The sequence below is a fragment of the Orussus abietinus genome, unplaced genomic scaffold, assembly GCF_000612105.2.
Source record: "Orussus abietinus isolate OABI.00-Male unplaced genomic scaffold, Oabi_2.0 scaffold364, whole genome shotgun sequence".
NCBI classification, from domain to species: domain Eukaryota; kingdom Metazoa; phylum Arthropoda; class Insecta; order Hymenoptera; family Orussidae; genus Orussus; species Orussus abietinus.
Window position 1 is genome coordinate 71,030 of NW_019394515.1, and position 17,367 is coordinate 88,396.

The 17,367-nt window shown below is 39.3% G+C and overlaps 1 protein-coding gene across 4 annotated transcripts in view; it reads right to left on the minus strand.

Annotated features, from left to right (window-relative positions):
• Positions 1-16,987, minus strand: part of LOC105703180 (Niemann-Pick C1 protein) — a 46,096-nt gene extending 29,109 nt beyond the window's left edge. For all 4 annotated transcript variants that reach the window (XM_012431355.2, XM_012431352.2, XM_012431354.2 and 1 more), the window contains exons 1-4: positions 16,632-16,987; positions 5,037-5,400; positions 2,965-3,254; positions 485-677 (exon numbers count right to left, since the gene is read on the minus strand). In XM_012431355.2, coding sequence (XP_012286778.1) covers positions 485-677; positions 2,965-3,254; positions 5,037-5,400; positions 16,632-16,742 — 958 coding nt within the window. In that variant the 5' untranslated portion in view covers positions 16,743-16,987. The remainder of the gene's footprint in view (positions 1-484; positions 678-2,964; positions 3,255-5,036; positions 5,401-16,631) is intronic.
• Positions 16,988-17,367: the final 380 nt, after the last annotated feature.

Sequence of the window (17,367 nt, forward strand, 5' to 3'; positions counted from 1 at the left end):
CGACGTACATAATGAATCGCGAGTAGTTCGCAGGAGTTGAAAACAAAACAAAAAAAAAAAAGAATACCTACGTCGTCGCGTGAAATATAATAAATATGAACTACTGGCGAAACGTACGCCAAGCCCATCATCAGCAATTCTGCAAATCGTCCTCCCTTTAGAGGTCGATTGGCTTCGATCGCGACTTACCTAAGGAGAGGGAAACCCACTCGTAAGGATTCGCTGTTTAGCCGATCCGACCAGACGCAGCAACAATTAAAACAAAAAAAAAATAAAATAAAATAATAAAAAACAAAAATAATAAGAAAAAAGAAAACAATGGCCGAGGCCATATATTTCTACGTCCGAAACGGCTAAATACTTGAGGACGAGAGCACCCTCGAGAAAACGACGGAAGAAAGTCACTCCGAGCGTGGGGGGAGTGGAAGTGCCGGTGGGTGAAATCGAAAAGGAAGCTCTCACGGGCGGTTCCCTTTCTTCTTACCGATTTGCTTCCTATTGCCGAAGCATACTACCAGCAGGAGGAAGAGGGTGGTCCCCAGGACGAAGATGATGGTGGTGACGACCTTGTAGCCGTCGTAGCCGAGGAGGATGAAGGGCTCCGGGAGGGGAGGCGCCGGTGGGGGCACCGGGCAACTTTCCTGGCAGTCCACGCAGCTGCAGGCAGGCACCCCAGGCTGTGGAGGAACAATCGATATCTTATCGATACTGAGGCCAAAGGATATATGCAGACTGGGGAAAAAAAAAAAGAAAGAAATATTCAAAGGAAACGATGAATAATGCTCACTTGAATAAAATTAACAGGGTTTTGGGAGAAAGAACATGTAATTATGGTATTCTGCGTTTTTTGCGGTTTTTTTTTTTCCCCCTTACTGTAACGTTCGAGTCCAACGAATAACTTGGTGGAACATTTTATTCATCTTATTGAAAATGAAATGATATTTCTTAGGTGCGAAAGCATATTTCACTGCACTGGGATAAAAAAATTTTCAATGAGGAAAAAATTCCCCCTTTCAAGAAAATTTATTAATTTATTTATTGTTATCATTGCTAATGTTTTGTTGTTATTATTATTATTTAATGGGGTTAAAGAAATGAAACCGCAGGTAGGAACCCCAGGTTGTGGAGGATCAATCGATATCTTATCGGTACTGTGGCCAAAGGATATATGCAGACTGAGAGAAAAAAAATCAATATTCAAAGGAAACGATGAATAATGCTCATTTGGATCGGATAACAGGGTTTTGGGAGAAAGAACAAGTAATTATGATACTCTGCGAATTTGGTTCTTTTTTTTTTTTAATCTCGTTTGATTCCATCAATCCGTTCTACTGCCCTTGGGAATAAAATTGTAATACTTTTTTTTTCATTTCTACTGTTCTCATGAAGATACCAAAAGAATGATTAGGTTTGCGAGGTCATGGACGTAGGACATGATTTGCCCATGAATGCAAGAAAATCGAAGGATAGAAAATAAGGGGGCCCCTTTTCTCGCTCTTTCTCCTTCTCTTTACGTGAAATTATTGCACGGCCCGAGATGGCTTTCTTTGTTACTACCTTCGCAAGAATACCACAGGAATGGTTGGATTTGCGGGCTCCGTGTATCCCACGTCCATGATCAATACACGATTTAGCAGCAAGGTGTTCTAGAACGAAGGGCGCGGAAAGAACGAAAATGGTGATACGTTTCCGTCCTGCGCACTTTTCTTGTCATTTTTACAGTTTGTTGGCGAATCGAGGTGAATAGAAATCGGCATCCGAGGGATCAATCGCTTATAAAGCGTATTAATGTTTATAAAACGTATTGTACGTATATAAAACGTTTATAAAACGTATTATACGTATATAAAACGTTTATAATACGTATTATACGTATATAAAACGTTTATAATACGTTTATAAAACGTATTATACGTATATAAAATACGTTCATAAAACGTATTATACGTATATAAAATACGTTCATAAAACGTATGTTCATAAATCGTTTATAAAATTCTCCGAGCTGCGTTTATCGAATCGTTCGGAATTTCACCACGGGAGTACGGAGGCCCCAAGAAGGGTACTAACAGCCATTAATTCAATTTTATATAAAAGATAATGAATTGTTCGTAAAAACAGATTAAGAAACTTAACAAGTTTAAAGAGATCAAGATGGCAGTTTCATAACACCTTAAGATGATACGAAGGAAGATGATAAGGTGTATTTTCATACAGATTAAGATGGCATGTTCACCTCGCCTTAAGGGGATGCGAAAGTAGCACCAGAGAGATTCATCGTTTATGAAACTTTTCTCCGTACCGGTCGTACCGAATCCTTCAAAATCTTACCACGTGAATGTCGAGGCCATAAGGAAGGTCCCGACACCCATGAAAATCCATTCTTCAATATTAAATAGAAAGAACGTTTATCAAGAGATTTTTAAAAAATTAATTTCATGGGTGCCAGCATCTTTCTCAAGGTATCCCAATGCACGTGGTAAATTTTCAAATGATTAGGTACACCCAGTTTGCAGAAAAGTTTGATAAATGGTTGGTCCCTTGGATGGCACTTCGATATATATATACGTCAAAATGTTTACACAACTTTTCTCCAAACAGGGCGCACCGAATAATTTGAAACTTCAGCACGTGATTATGGAGGCCCTAAGGAAGGACGCAACGCTCATGAAATTTCATTTTACGAGCTGAAACTTTTTATGTACCCCAGACTAGAACCAAGGACACATATTACTGTTTGAAAAATAAAATTTCATGAGCATCGCGTTCTTCCTTAGGGCCTCCATAATCACGTGTTAAAGTTCCCAACGATTCGGTGCACCCAGTTTGGAGAAAAATTGTATAAATATTTTGACGCTTTATATGTATATACAGTGACCCTTTCATATCACCCTAAGGTTCGTTTAAAACATTAAGAGAAATTTAGAAATTATTGCTAATAGCCAATATGAATAAAAGTCGTACCTTAAGGGGCTTGCTGCAGGGCGTGATGGGGGGGTCCACCGGAGTGTAGGGCCCGACAGGTTCGTCCGAGGTAACGTAGACGATCTCGAAGGGCACGTAAGGGTTCTCCATGGCGTTCCCCATGTTCTTAAACCACTTATAAGCCGTGCACCGACTGGCGGGCTCGCCGCACATGAAGTCCAGGGCGAGCTGGCCAGTGCTGGGGACCGAAACCTGCTTGCAGGAGTCGTAGGTGCCGTTAACGTATTTCTCCGTAACGTAGAATTGGATCCCGTCGATGTAGGACACATCTGCAACGAGTTCGTATTAATTCATCTCATTCCGCATCTTCCTCATCTATATATTAAGGTGGCATGAAGGGTCGTTCTATATATATATATATATATATATATAACGTTAAAATATTTATAAAAGTGGGAGTCGAAGTGGCGTTAAAGAGGTCTCGTTTATGAGACTTTTCCCCTCGTTTCAAACTTGACAATGTGAACATGGAGGCTGTAAGAAAGGTCCTGACGCCCATGAAATTTCAATTTAAAAAAAAAATGCGTCTATAAATATTTTCAACATTATGTATAAATAATGAAATTTCGCGAGTGTCAGGACCTTCCTTATAGCCTCCATGTTTGCGTTGTAAAGTTTGAAACGATTCGGTACCCCCAGTTCGTAGAAAAGTTTCATGAACGATTGAGCTTTCGGACGCCACCTTCACATCCCCTTAAGGTGACATGAAAGGGTCACTTATTTGTATTTGTATTCTTTTATATCGCTTTAACACTAAAACTATAAACTCTTTCATATCTCTTCTCTTTCTTTAAAACACTTTCATATCACCTTAACACTATAAAGATTATTTAGGCTATGGTGGGCCATCTAAAACCCATCATTTTGACTGACAAGGAAGGTATCGCAGGTCGATCTCTCGTATTTGATTTCTTTTATAGCATATTACAGCAGAGTAAAAACTAAGCGACACGTATTCTTTTTTATCTGCCATTAACGCTTTAAGGGGGTGACTCCACCATCTAAAGTAAGGCATGTCAAGGGGCGATTTGGCAGTTTCACCCGCAAGAACATAATATTTTTTAACCAATCCACCTGGAAAAGCTTTCACATAACGAGAAATGAAAAATATAATTTTCTGAATTAAAAAAAAAAAAAATTACGGGGTGAACCATCCCTCACAGGCCTTACTTTCGATGGTGGTTTCACCCCCTTAAAGTGTTTAATGGCAGATAAAAAAAAATACGTGTGGCTTAGTTTTTAGTCTACTATAACATATTATAAAAGAAATCAAATCGGAGAGATCGACCTGGGATAATTTCCTTGTGAGATTGGTACTAGTAGCCAGTTAACACGTTAAGCGCGGAACCGATTTTGCTGAGCTTTCCGTTTAGGCGGCACAATTCTTTCTGTATAGGATATTCTTGATGCCGTATCAGTCCCCAGGGACTGACACCGCCTAGACAGAAAGTTCCCTGTCAGTCCCCAGGGACTGACACCACCTAGACGGAAAGTTCGTTGTCAGTCTGTAGGAACCGACGCCGTCTAGACGGAAAGTTCACTGTCAGTCCCCAGGGACTGACGCCGTTTAGACAGAAAGTTCACTGTCAGTTTCCAGGGACTGACGCCGCCTAGACGGAAAGTTCGTTGTCAGTCCCCAGGGACTGACGCCGTCTAGACGGAAAGTTCACTGTCAGTCCCCAGGGAATGACGGCGCCTAGACGTAAAGTTCACTGTCAGTCTCCAGGGACTGACGCCGCCCACACGGAAAGTTCACTGTCAGTCACTGACGCCGCCCACACGGAAAGTTCACTGTCAGTCTCCAGGGACTGACGCGACCTAGACGGAATGTTCGCTGTCAGTCCCCAGGAACTGACGCCGCCCACACGGAAAGTTCACTGTCAGTCCCCAGGGACTGACGCTACCTAGACGGAAACTTCACTGTCAGTCCCCAGGGACCGACGCCTTCTAGACGGAAACTTCACTGTCAGTCCCCAGGAACTGACGCCGCGCTCAACGTGTTAACGTAGAATAAGGGGACGGGGGGAAATATCGCAGGAAGAACTACTGACTCTTCTTCTCGTCCGTCTTGATGCTGGTGGCGTTGACGAAGTCGCTCTGGTGGGGGCTGCAGGTGTACTCGCAGAAGTGGCGCACCAGGTTGTCGAGGCAGCTGGGGCACCTGCTGAGGAAGTTGGCCGCGAGGTTGATGCTGCTGTCGAGCCTCTTCAGCTGGGCGATGTCGCAGCAGGCCAGGGTCTCCCTGCCGTTCTTGGGGAGGAGATGGGAGCAATGCTTCGCCAGGAGTTTCTGGCCCTCGTTGTCCAAGGGCTTCGGGGGCCCGGTGTAAGGACAGTTCTTAGCGTGACCCATGGGGTCCGTGAAGCACTCCCCGTACCAGACGCAGTGGCTCTCCGCATCCTGGGATCCGGTCGCCTGGAAAAAGAACGGACAGCTACTTTAGTTTCCTTTTTCAAGTTAAACTTCTTATGCGGCACCCGAGCCTCGACCAATTTGGGTCTGCGAATCTGGAATCCAGTTTTAGGCACAAACTAAATTAATCCTTTGCGGTCGATGCCGCCACGGTGGCGGCATGATGTCATTAATCACTCAAATATTGGAGGAAATTATTTTTCTTGGGGTATGGAGATGTGCGTCATGTGCTAAATTTGCTCCGACTATCTGGTACTCCCATCAGAGAAATTTGCCGATCGCAAAGGATTAACAGGCTCATTGGAATATTTCCATGATGTAGACGTTTGAGCCATGTTCAGTTTCGTTTGTTCCATTTGAGACATTTTTTTATTTCACTCTAGCCAATGCCATAACAATTCAATTTTACTCGTCATTGAAGAAAGAGGAAGGGGGTTCATATTTCGTCGCTTTATTGTTCTGCGTCGCAAATTCTCGTCTCCGGAAAAATTATCGTTTTGTCAAATTTATAGTTTTAGTGTACTCAATTGTCTGAAATTTGCGATCACTTCTAAACAAGACTTTTTCTGGCGACCATTTTTTATGGGGATCGTTCAAGAAATTTTTTGATTTCATTCTGTCCAAAGCCACGATATTCAATTTTAATCGTTACTGAAGAAAGAGGAAGGATGTTCATATTTTATCGCTTTATTGTTCTGCGTCGCAAATCCTCGTCTCCGGAAAAATTATCGTTTTGTTAAATTTATAGTTTTAGTGTACTCATTAATTGTCGGAAATTTATGACCACTTTTAAACAGGACAAGTTTTTCTTGCGACAATTTTTTACGGGGATCGTTTAAGAAATTTTTTGATTTCATTCTGTCCAAAGCCACGATATTCAATATTACTCGTCATTAAAGAAACAGGAAGGATGTTCGTATTTTATCGCTTTACTGTTCTGCATCGCAAATCCTCGTGTCCGGACAAATTATCATTTTGTCAAATTTATAGTTTTAGTGTACTCATTAATTGTCGGAAATTTACGACCATTTCTAAACATGACACTTTTTACGGGGATCGTTTAAGAAATTTTTTTATTTCATTCTGTCCAAAGCCACGATATTCAATATTACTCGTCATTGAAGAAACAGGAAGGATGTTCATATTTTATCGCTTTATTGTTCTGCGTCGCAAATCCTCGTCTCCGGAAAGAGGAACAGGATGTTCGTCTTTCTCTGCGTGCATCGACCCGATTGTTAAAGAGAGACAGAGAGAAAGCGAGGAAAAGTTTCACTTTTATTCCAATGACGTCTGACTGACGTGGCCATGTAAATTTTTATAAATTTTGCATCTATTATGGAAAGTTTTATTAGTTTATTCTGGGCTGGAAATTGAGATAGGCTGTGCGCATCCATTCTGAACAAAACTAAAAATAACAAGAATAAATAGTAAAGATAAGTACCAAAAGTAAAAAAGGGAGATACATTATTAAAAAAATATATATATATGAAAGACTAAAATGATAAGCTGAGAAAACAAAATCTATTAAGCCTGAAAAATATTCTCCTTGAAAAATACCTTAAGAAATACCTCGTCAATTCCCAGAATACTTATTTGACTCAAATGATTTGTTCATAATTCCGAATAAATGTTGCATCCAATTTATTCGAGCTTATTCGAGTCAAACGATTATTCTTTGAATTAAAAAAAGATTTCCTCCATACTACTCAAAGAAATATTTCTTTGGTTCGATGATGTTATTTTTTTTTTCCTCAGCATAGCAAATTGTGCAAAAGGTAAGAGAGAAATTAAACGAAGATTTGACGAAACATTTGCCCATGAACAATTTTTCGTTTTATTCTGCTTCATCATTATTCCTAAGCCTTTTCACCTTGCCCCTCTCTAGTTACACCTGTACTATTATCTGTGTCAAGCCTTGACTACTTATATACATATAATTCCAAAGAAATGTTTCACCCAATTTATTCGCGTTTATTTCAGTCAGATAATTCATTTATTGAATTTTTTTTCTCAGCTCTTCAATTAATTTTTTTTTCTCAGAGCATTTATAACGTAGTGCGGAAGCATGGTAATGAGTACATTAAACGATTAAAATAAATTTTTAAACAAGCCCGAAGACAATTTCTCTTCAAATTCTTTTATCAGCTCTCCCGTTATACTTGCACGATTATAGGCGTCAAAACTCGCGTGCATTGTGCACGGTACAGCGCCTTTGAAGACGCCGCTTAAGTCGGCTTAACGTTAACGAGGGGTCGGACTTAATAGGGCCTGTGAATTATCCTCAATTAGGGTCTAATATGACGAATTGATTTCCAGCCGAGTCGTCGGGCCAAAGACCGAGCGATGGACTTCGCCACACGCAGAAAAAGAATTCACTCATGACAAGAGATTATAATTTGCTTCGACAAATGTGAACATTTGAAAATGGAATAGCAACATTTTTATCGCCACACGTAGAAAAAAAATTCACAATCATTACAAGAAATTTTAATTTGCTTCGACAAATGTGAACATTTGAAAATAGAATAGCAACATTTTTATCGCCACGCAGAAAAAAAATTCACCATCATTACAAGAAATTTTAATTTGCTTCGACAAATGTGAACTCTTGAAAATGGAATAGCAACATTTTTATCGCCACAGTATAGAAAAAGAATTCACAATCATTACAAGAACTTTTAATTTGTTTTGACAAATGTGAACTCTTGGAAATGCACTAGCAACATTTTTATCGCCACAGGCAGAAAAAAAAATGCACAATTATTATAAGAAATTTTAATTTGCTTCGACAAATGTGAACTCTTGAAAATGGAATAGCAACATATTTATCCCCACACGTAGAAAAAGAATTCACAATCATTCCAAGAGATTATAATTTTCTTCGACAAATGTGAACACTTGAAAATGGAATAGCAACATTTTTATCGCCACACGCAGAAAAAAAATTCACCATCATTACAAGAAATTTTAATTTGCTTGGACAAATGTGAACTCTTGGAAATGGACCAGCAACATCTTAATCGCCACAAAATCATTTAAATCAATACGTCAAGTTCGCAAATTTAATACAATTTGCACAATAAAAATGTACGTAATTTACAAACATTTTTAACTGTAGATTTTTCTCCTGCCGGATGACGACCAAAAAACGTGAATTACCGTACTCTGCATTTTTATCTTTCGCAATCGATTCCGCTTTGAACCCTCAGACAGGTGTTCAATCTAATCAGCTTTTGACCGAAAATCTTATCGAACACCTGCATGTTGCTTTCTATCGAAAACAAGACCTTCGGACAAGCCAAGTGTCCGATTACACGATCGATTCTCGATTCTCAAGGAATTTCTGTTCCCAATAATCTCGAATTCCATGAACGAGAGATCGAAGATCCGTAAATCACCGTTTCGCCAAATCAGTTCAAGAAATAATCTTTAAATCTCGCAGTTTTCCAAAAATCCGAGACCCAGGATTAGAAGTATGTACATTCGGAGATATAAATTAAACGAGCGCAGGGAAATAAGGAGAGCAAAATGTTTGACAATTTAAAAATAGAAATGGAAATCAATCGAGCTACAGGAATAAGGAAAAGCGAAACGTTTAAAATTGGAATATATTTCGGGCAAAAGGAATGGAAATCAAACGAGCGTAGGAAATGAGGAAAACAAAATGTCTCGAAATGTTAAAATAGAATTGAAAATCATAAGAGCGCAGGAAATGAGGAAAACAAAATGTCTGAAAATGTTAAAATAGAATTGAAAATCATAAGAGTGCAGGGAATTAGGAAAAAGAAAATGGCCAAAATATTAAAATAAAATTGAAAGCCAAATGGGCGCTGAAACGAGAAAAAAAAAAAATTAAAACCATTACAAATATAACTAGAACATTAAATCGGCGCAGAAAGAGAGATATACGGAAATGTTAAAAATATTCCAAATATAATCGAGAGAGCCAGACGCGTGCCAGGGAGATCGAAAACATTCCCACCTTTCCGAATATAACTGCAAATCGAGGGAGAGACCGAAAATGTTTAAATTTTCGAAAATAGAACGGAAAGTCAAGCCGGAAACGGAAACACGTAAAATTGGAATATAATCCAGGCATAAAAAAGGAGCGCAAAACAAACGAGGGCACCAAAATCGAGGAAAAGGAAAACTGAGGTTTCAAATTCAGATAAAACTGAGATTAAGGTAAAGTGAAACACGTCGAGGAACTTGATCGACGTCAATAAAGAAGACTTTTCTAAACACCTACGTTGTTGACGTTCGTTTTTATATTGACAGCTGTGTCGAATTATATTGGGTATTGTACCAAATAGCATACTCCACCTGTCGTTTTCATACAATAACTATAAAGAAATCGAGGTAAAACTCCAGAAATCCTCTGGATTCATGCTTTCTGCGGCCCTAATTGACTGCAGAGGGACCCCCTGCGCCATCTGTGATTTCCAGGTCAATTAAACTTTCACTCCGAGACCTCGTATCCCCATCGTCTTAGCATAGAAGCGCATAAGACACTTCTTTTGCCTTTATCCCATTCAAATGCGAGTTTATCAATTATCAGAGTCTTCCAAATTCTCGTAAAATTGTCCTGACCCTTTTGTTTCTCATATCAGAGCCTTCAATAATTGTATATTGATAAAAATATGAAAGCTGGACGCCATTTTTATTCTAGTCTGGGCTGTTAAAAAGTTTTTTTCAAAATCTAAATTTTGAACGTGTCAGGACAATTCTTCGATGATCAGGAGTGATGTGTCAAAGTGTCGGACAGTTTAGTCCAGTACCCTTAAAAAAAAGTGTTATATTAGAAACGACTGATTTGAGGGTGGTTTCACTTCACCTTAACTTTCGGGAAGAGTAGGGAGACACGCGAATATAGAACGAGGTTCGTCGGAATGACGTCGGACGTATGTCGAAGACATATATTCCCGAAAGCGGTCGGCCTCGACCTCGACCTCATATGTGTAGGTGACGACGTCCGACAGGTGTATTCACGGTTGTCAAGGAAAAATACAAAAGGATTAAAAAAACTGAGAAGGAAAAGAAAAGAAGGCACATGTCATCTGTAAACATGCGAGGAAAATTAATCACGCGATCTCAGAATCGAATATCACCTCGAGTGATTCATTTCTGCTCGCGAGACGAGAAGTTTTAAATAACGTCTCCGTTAAAAAAAAATATATATAAACAGGGTATTGCAAAAAGGATGGATTTGCATTGAAAAGCGCGAGGGGGTATTCATGAAATCATGGATCTTAAGGTGAAGTGAAACCCGCTTCAAATCGCTCGATTCTAATACAACACTTTTTTTTAAGGGTATTGGACCAAACTGTCCGAAACTTTGACACATGACACGTGATCACCTAAGAATTGCCCTGACACAATCAAAATATGGATTTTTCAACCAAATTTTTTAATTTAGCCCAGACCAGAACAAAAATGGCGTCGAGCTCTCATATTTCGATCAATATACAATTATTGAAGGCTCTGATACGGGAAACGAAAGGGTCAGGACAATTTTACGATAATTTAGAACACTCTAATAATCGATAAACTCGCATTTGAACGGGATAAAGGCAAAAAAAGTGTCTTATGCGCTTCTATGCTAAAACGATGGGGATACGAGGTCTCGGAGTGAAAATTTAATTGACCTGTAAATCACAGATGGCGCAGGGGGTCCCTCTGCAGTCAATTAGGGCCCCAGAAAGCATGAATCCAGAGGATTTCTGGAGTTCTACACCAATTTCTTGATAATTATTGTACGAAAACGACAGGTGGAGTATACCATTTGGTACAATACCCAATATAAAAACCTTACGGTGAAGCACCTTAAGGTGAAGTGAAACGCGTAGGGAAGTTCGATCGACGTCGGTAAAAAAGAGTCTTCTAAATGCCTACGTTGCCGACGTTCGTATTTATATCGACAGCCGTGTCGAATATTCCAACAATGTTATGTCAATGCGACTGTCCTTTGCACAATTCGCGACAATTTCGTGAAGTACGATAACGCAATGTCAATGGAAGTCGACTCATCGTACGCATGCATCACGAGGTGATTACAAGGGGATCAACGTCGTTATCACGGCCGAATAAATGGACGCTTTTATCTATTTTATGAGCGCTAATGACGTTGCAAACAGTTACGCGATTCCCCCTCTTTCGCATAATTGCCATTATTCATGATAAATATCTTCGAACCTCGCGTTATAAAGAAAAAAACATAAAAAGTAGAGGAAAATTCCAATTTGCAGCAAATCTCAACGAGTTTCCGAACCGAGCGATAGTTACGTGCTCAAAGCCAATTGTCTGAAACATTCCGTTAAAATTATGCCAGGCCGACTTTCACTGTACAGTCGCAATAACCGCAAGAAACGTGACAGGGCACTGTCAATAGGTTACGATGCTTCGTAGTCATACCAAGTAGCTCATCGTTGTTACTTTATGGAATTAAATTGACACTTTCATACTATACGTAGTTATACTTGATTGCACATGACATCTTTTTTTAGCGTTTCAATTATTTTATATGAGAATCAGGTACACATTTTAAAACTAGAGTGTGGATGTAGGAAAATTAGATTTAAATGCAAATTTTAGCTAATTTGAAAAAATGATGGAATGTTTAAAATTAATCGTTAATACAAGTCCCTACTCACGCTTCACTTTTAGTGTTAAAAGATGTCTTTTAACGTTAAAAATTAAATATGAGTACAAGACTAAATGTTTAAAACTAATACTCATTCGATGTTTGAAACTACTAGACACAACATTCCAGTAAAATTATGTACAGTTATAACAATTGAGAGAAACACGATAGTGTAGTGTCAATGGACAACGATGCTTCGTAGTCATACCAAGTAGCTCATCGTTGTTACTTTATGGAATTAAATTGACACTTCCATGCTGTACGTAGTTATACTTGATTGCACATGAATCGCTTCTTAGCGTTTCAATTACTTTAGATGAAGATGATTAGAAATCATGTAAAAATATTTAAGGCTGAGCGTGGGAATAGAAAAATTATGTTTAAAAGTAAACCTCAGCTACATTAAAAAAAAAAACTATGAAATATTTAAAACTAATAATTATTGAATGTTTAAAATTAGTAATCATTCAATGTTTGAAGCTACAAGTCATAACATTCCAGTAAAACAATGTACAGTCATAATAATTGCGAGAAACATGATAACGTAATGTCAATGGGTTGCGATGCTTCGTAATCATACCAAGTAGCTCATCGTTGTTACTTTATCGAATTAAATTGATACTTTTATCTTGTTGGTATTTAAAAAATGCTTTACTGCGTACTGCTCTCTTTTCACTGTATCAATTAATTCTGCTGAACGGTACACAAAAACACAAATATTGTATAACGAAAGAGAAATTGCATCTAAATGCAAATCTCAGCTGCGTTTCAAAATTTTTACATGTTTAAAGCTAATCGTCTCAATGTTCCGTTAACATTATATACAGTCATAATAATTATGAGAAAAATGACAACGTTTCACTGGATCGTAAACATCAGAAAAGGAATCGTAATTGCTAACATATAGTCAGTATTACATTTACTTTTATATATTTCATTACTTCATTTAATTTCATTGAGTCCGATTAAACAATTTATTACAAAAAGGACAGGAAAAATGGGAACTTTCTTTCAATATTAATCCTTTGAATATTAAGATGTAACTGTTTAAAGTCGATTCTCCATCTCAAAAATCTCACGAAAATGATGAATTATTAAATATGCTAAAACTAAACTATTGCTCAGCCACAATCATTTCGATAAATGACGCAGTCAACGTGATGAAACGTTTCATAAATATTACCGCGTCAATCATAAAAGGGATCAACGTTATCACGCGGAATTAAATGGGTATTTTTATCCGTTTTATGTTCAAGAATAACGTTGCAGATCGCTAAATAGCTGTCTTGCTTATTTTTAAAGCTTAAAGAACTTTTCTTCTAGATTGTGTTGATTCCGATTATTCTACGCAGTGCACAATCTACATAGACACGATCAATACAAAGGTACATGGCCAACAAATATTTATACCTTCATTTTACCTACATTTTACCTACAAAGAATTTAAATTGCAACTGTGTGCGTCTTTCTTTATTAAAAAAAAAAGGACAACAATTAAAGAATTAATTGAGAATAGGTGTAATTCACGAAGGTGGAACGTTAGTATGAAAAGTGTATTACTCGTGAAATTAACGTTAATGCATATCCTTTTTTCCAAAGAAATACTTTCTCAAGACAACAAGGAAGATATCTCTTCGTTATAACTTTACGTCAAAGGTTTTGTCAACATTAACGGCGCCAGTACGAAAGATATGTTACTCGTGGAATTAACATTAATACATATCCTTTTTACCAAAGAAATACTTCCTCAAGACAACAAGGAAGATATCTCTTTGCCATAACCTTACGTCAAAGGCTTTGTCAACAACAAATCGCATCTAGTGCCAGGAATGTATGACAGAAGGTAAAAGTATGAATTTCCATTTTTAGGTTAGGTACTGGAATGTCACTGAAGTTAACAAGTTTGGTATGGGCCTTGGCCTTTGTTCCTAAAACAGTCACTCGTTCTCCTTTCATTCAAGGCTAGGATGCACCGTAAGGTCGCTGCGTAAGACCGGAAATTAGTTGCCTGATAATTCATCAGCAGTCGATGACAAATCCGATGCATACCAATTAGCGAATGTCCTTATCGAAATCAATTCTGTCATAGGCTCAACATGGAATGAAATGAAGTTTCAACCCTCGATCTTCCAAAAGCATTTGCCTCTTCGTTTAACCCCATGACTTAAAACTGCAAATTTAACAAAGAGTTAATGTCGATCGGTCAAGATTAATGTACAGTATCGATACTCTTATTAAATAAAGAAAGAGGTCAAAGAGATGCCAAGTCAATAATAATGCACGGTAACCCTTTGGCAAAAAAATGCTAGCACAAATGTGACAACGTGAGCGAAAAAGAGAAGAATGCTGCCTGTTCTGATAACGCTGCTTCACACTCACCAGAGGAATGTAATCTCGAAATTAGTCATCGGTATGACAATGCCTCTGCATGACTTGAGGGAGAAATTATAGACGAAGTAAAAGACACAACAAAGTTTGGATTAAATTCTAAAGTCTATCGTAAACACTGCTGGACCTAAATATTCCAGTATATTTCTTACAGTTTCAATTTCAAGCCGATGGAAATATTGTAACCTTCCGCATTATGAGTTCAACCTTGAAAAGATAGAAGAAATATTTAACCAGATCAACATCCACAATAAAAAGAGGTTAAGGGGACTACTTGTTTCTGCGACTCGTATCTCTTTTCGATCGTCTTGTGCACAATACATCTTGGACCTTATAATTCCAGACACTTACATAATAAAATGCCTCTAATCCACAATATATAACATCAAAGGAAGTAACATGTATTTCATATTTAATTTAAATATAATTACAATTTTGAAGGTTAACTCTAGAGAAAGATTCAAAGCAAACTTGTATACCGCAGGTGAAAGTTATGATTATCGAATTAAATCTTTTCCTCATAATGAATCACTCTTACATACCCCGGCTCGGCTCAATTTTCCTATGATTTAATTCCTCTTCACTCGTTTCCCACCACATGGAACGATCTCCACTCTAAAGTTCCCATTAAAACCGTTTGATACTTCCTATGGTAAATGTAACGTCTTTGTATTTCATAAAATCTTGCATTGATGTCTAAATATCACCTACAAAGTAATTAGAAACTTCTTCATGGAAAATCAAAGAAATGTGGTCCAGTAGGGAATATATTATGCTTAATAAGCTTCAGAAAGATTACATTACCAAATCACATAACCTATAATATATTTACAACAATATCAGAACCTACTACGAGAAAAGGAACATATCTCCAGCTTGAGAAAACTTCCAGAAAAGGATTCTTCTAAAAACATGTGCCTTTTTTAAAGAGTAAAAAGGACGATAAAAATCCTCCTTCATGATCAAGAAAAGGATGCTACGATTCCTCTTTCAAGACAAAGGTAGTAAAGGATGATAAGATTTTGTTTTCGTGCCAAAGAAGAAAAGGGTAACATTGCAGAAATGTCCCTGCTTCAAAACCTATCATAATATATATCAGTCGTCATGCACGACAAGTAGAATACTACCCATACTGCGGTTAATCAAAGCGAATTTTTCAGTAAAATGAAGGACCGCACTGACCTTGAGCTAATTATAAGTGGTCTTACTGAATTCTTTTTGTCGTAACATGTCGATTGGTATATTCTTTTTTCAGTTTTGGAATAGGGCCCTTCCTTCAATCCAACGTAATAAGTACCATCGCATAACCTACAAGCTATCTATAATAACTAAATGTAACTGCCAGAGACCCGTCTCCGCTTTGCGAAATCCTCTGCAAAATGATTCCTTCTTCAAGGCAAAAGAAGAACAGGACGATAAAATTCCTCCTATTGAGGTAAAGAGGATAATATTTTTTCCTTTAACACGTTGACTGTCAGGTGGTCATCAGTGGACGGCAACTTGCCCCGATGTCCACCGTGACGGTCAACGTATTAACCCATACCTCATAGCATGAAAATAAAATGCCAACAACGATGTAAATACTTTTACTACAGATTGAAAAGGACGACAACATTCTTTCTTTAAAGGAAAGAAAGAGAAAAAAACAGAATTTCTCCTTCAAGTCATCAAAATAAAAGAACAAGATGTTTTTCCTTCGAGAGGAAGCAAAGAACAATATGATTTCTCCATCGAGACTTGAAAGAAAAGGCCAACGAGATCCCTCCTTTAAGCCAAAGAAGGAAAGGACAACAAAATTCCTTCAAGGTGATGTAAAAAGAGGCCGATAAGACTCCTCTTTCAAGACCAAGGAAGAACAGGGCATCAAGATTCCTCTTTCGAGGAAGATTAGAAGGAAGATCAGAACACGGTTTACGTTCCTCCGATCCAAGGTTCCACCCAGTTCCAGAAGAAAGGTCCCTGACGGACGAAACCGAGCTCGAGGCAGTCTGGAGTGCGGAGAATCCATTTGAGCGAGCGCTATACAACTTCGGTATGACGTCACGCCGTCTCATGCCACTCGGTGAGTCGGCCGACAATAATTTAAGGGCCCGGCAATTACCTCGAGGCACTGGCCATTGGGTGTGGCGTCGATCGAATCACCCACTAAAACTCAACGTCCGAAACATCAAAGACCGGCCATAGGCGGAATCATATTCGTACTCACCGCGTCGGCGACGTTGAGGCAGCAAACTGTCAGCAAGAGCAGGCCGAGTTTGGCGCGTCGGTAAATTCCGCGTCCCCGGTCATCCCTTTGTAGGCCCGACGTCGTCGCCATCGTCGCAGCACTTCTCCTCGTCGACGCGTTCCTGGGCCTCCTTCACGGGTCACTTCGCGCGATCAGACACGCGACAGAGCGTGGGAACGCGGAGGTGAGAGGCGACGCCGCGCCCTCGGCGGCTCCCGGGTATCTCTACTCACGAGCGATGACGCTCCTACACCCTCCCGGGCCGCGCGCATCTACCTGCGACCTGCGCCGATTGCGACCGACTATGCGTAGTAAGTCGTTGACCGTTCGACGCGCTGGACGGGACTGGACTGAACTGCGTTTCGCTGTGCGGTAACTGTAAGGCCAGGGGTAGGGAAAACTGAGGGACGCATGCGCGAATCGACGCACGCCATTGGCCGCGAGGGTCGTTCGGTGAGGTAGGGAGGAGGTTCACATGGCGACCGACAGATGGCGCCACGGCTTAGCTCGCTTCCTGATTTATCGATAGTCGATTGTGTTCTCTCGGTTTGAATTTTTGAAGTCAGAGATGAGTTGGGAGATTGCTCACGGGCAGGATCGCGCAAACAAACCCTGTGCTGCCCTCTGATTTCGTACGTTAGCTTTCACCGTTTTTTGCCCCCAAGGGCGGCGCAACAAATTTCTGGTAGGGGCTCGCGCAATCGCGATGGCTGTG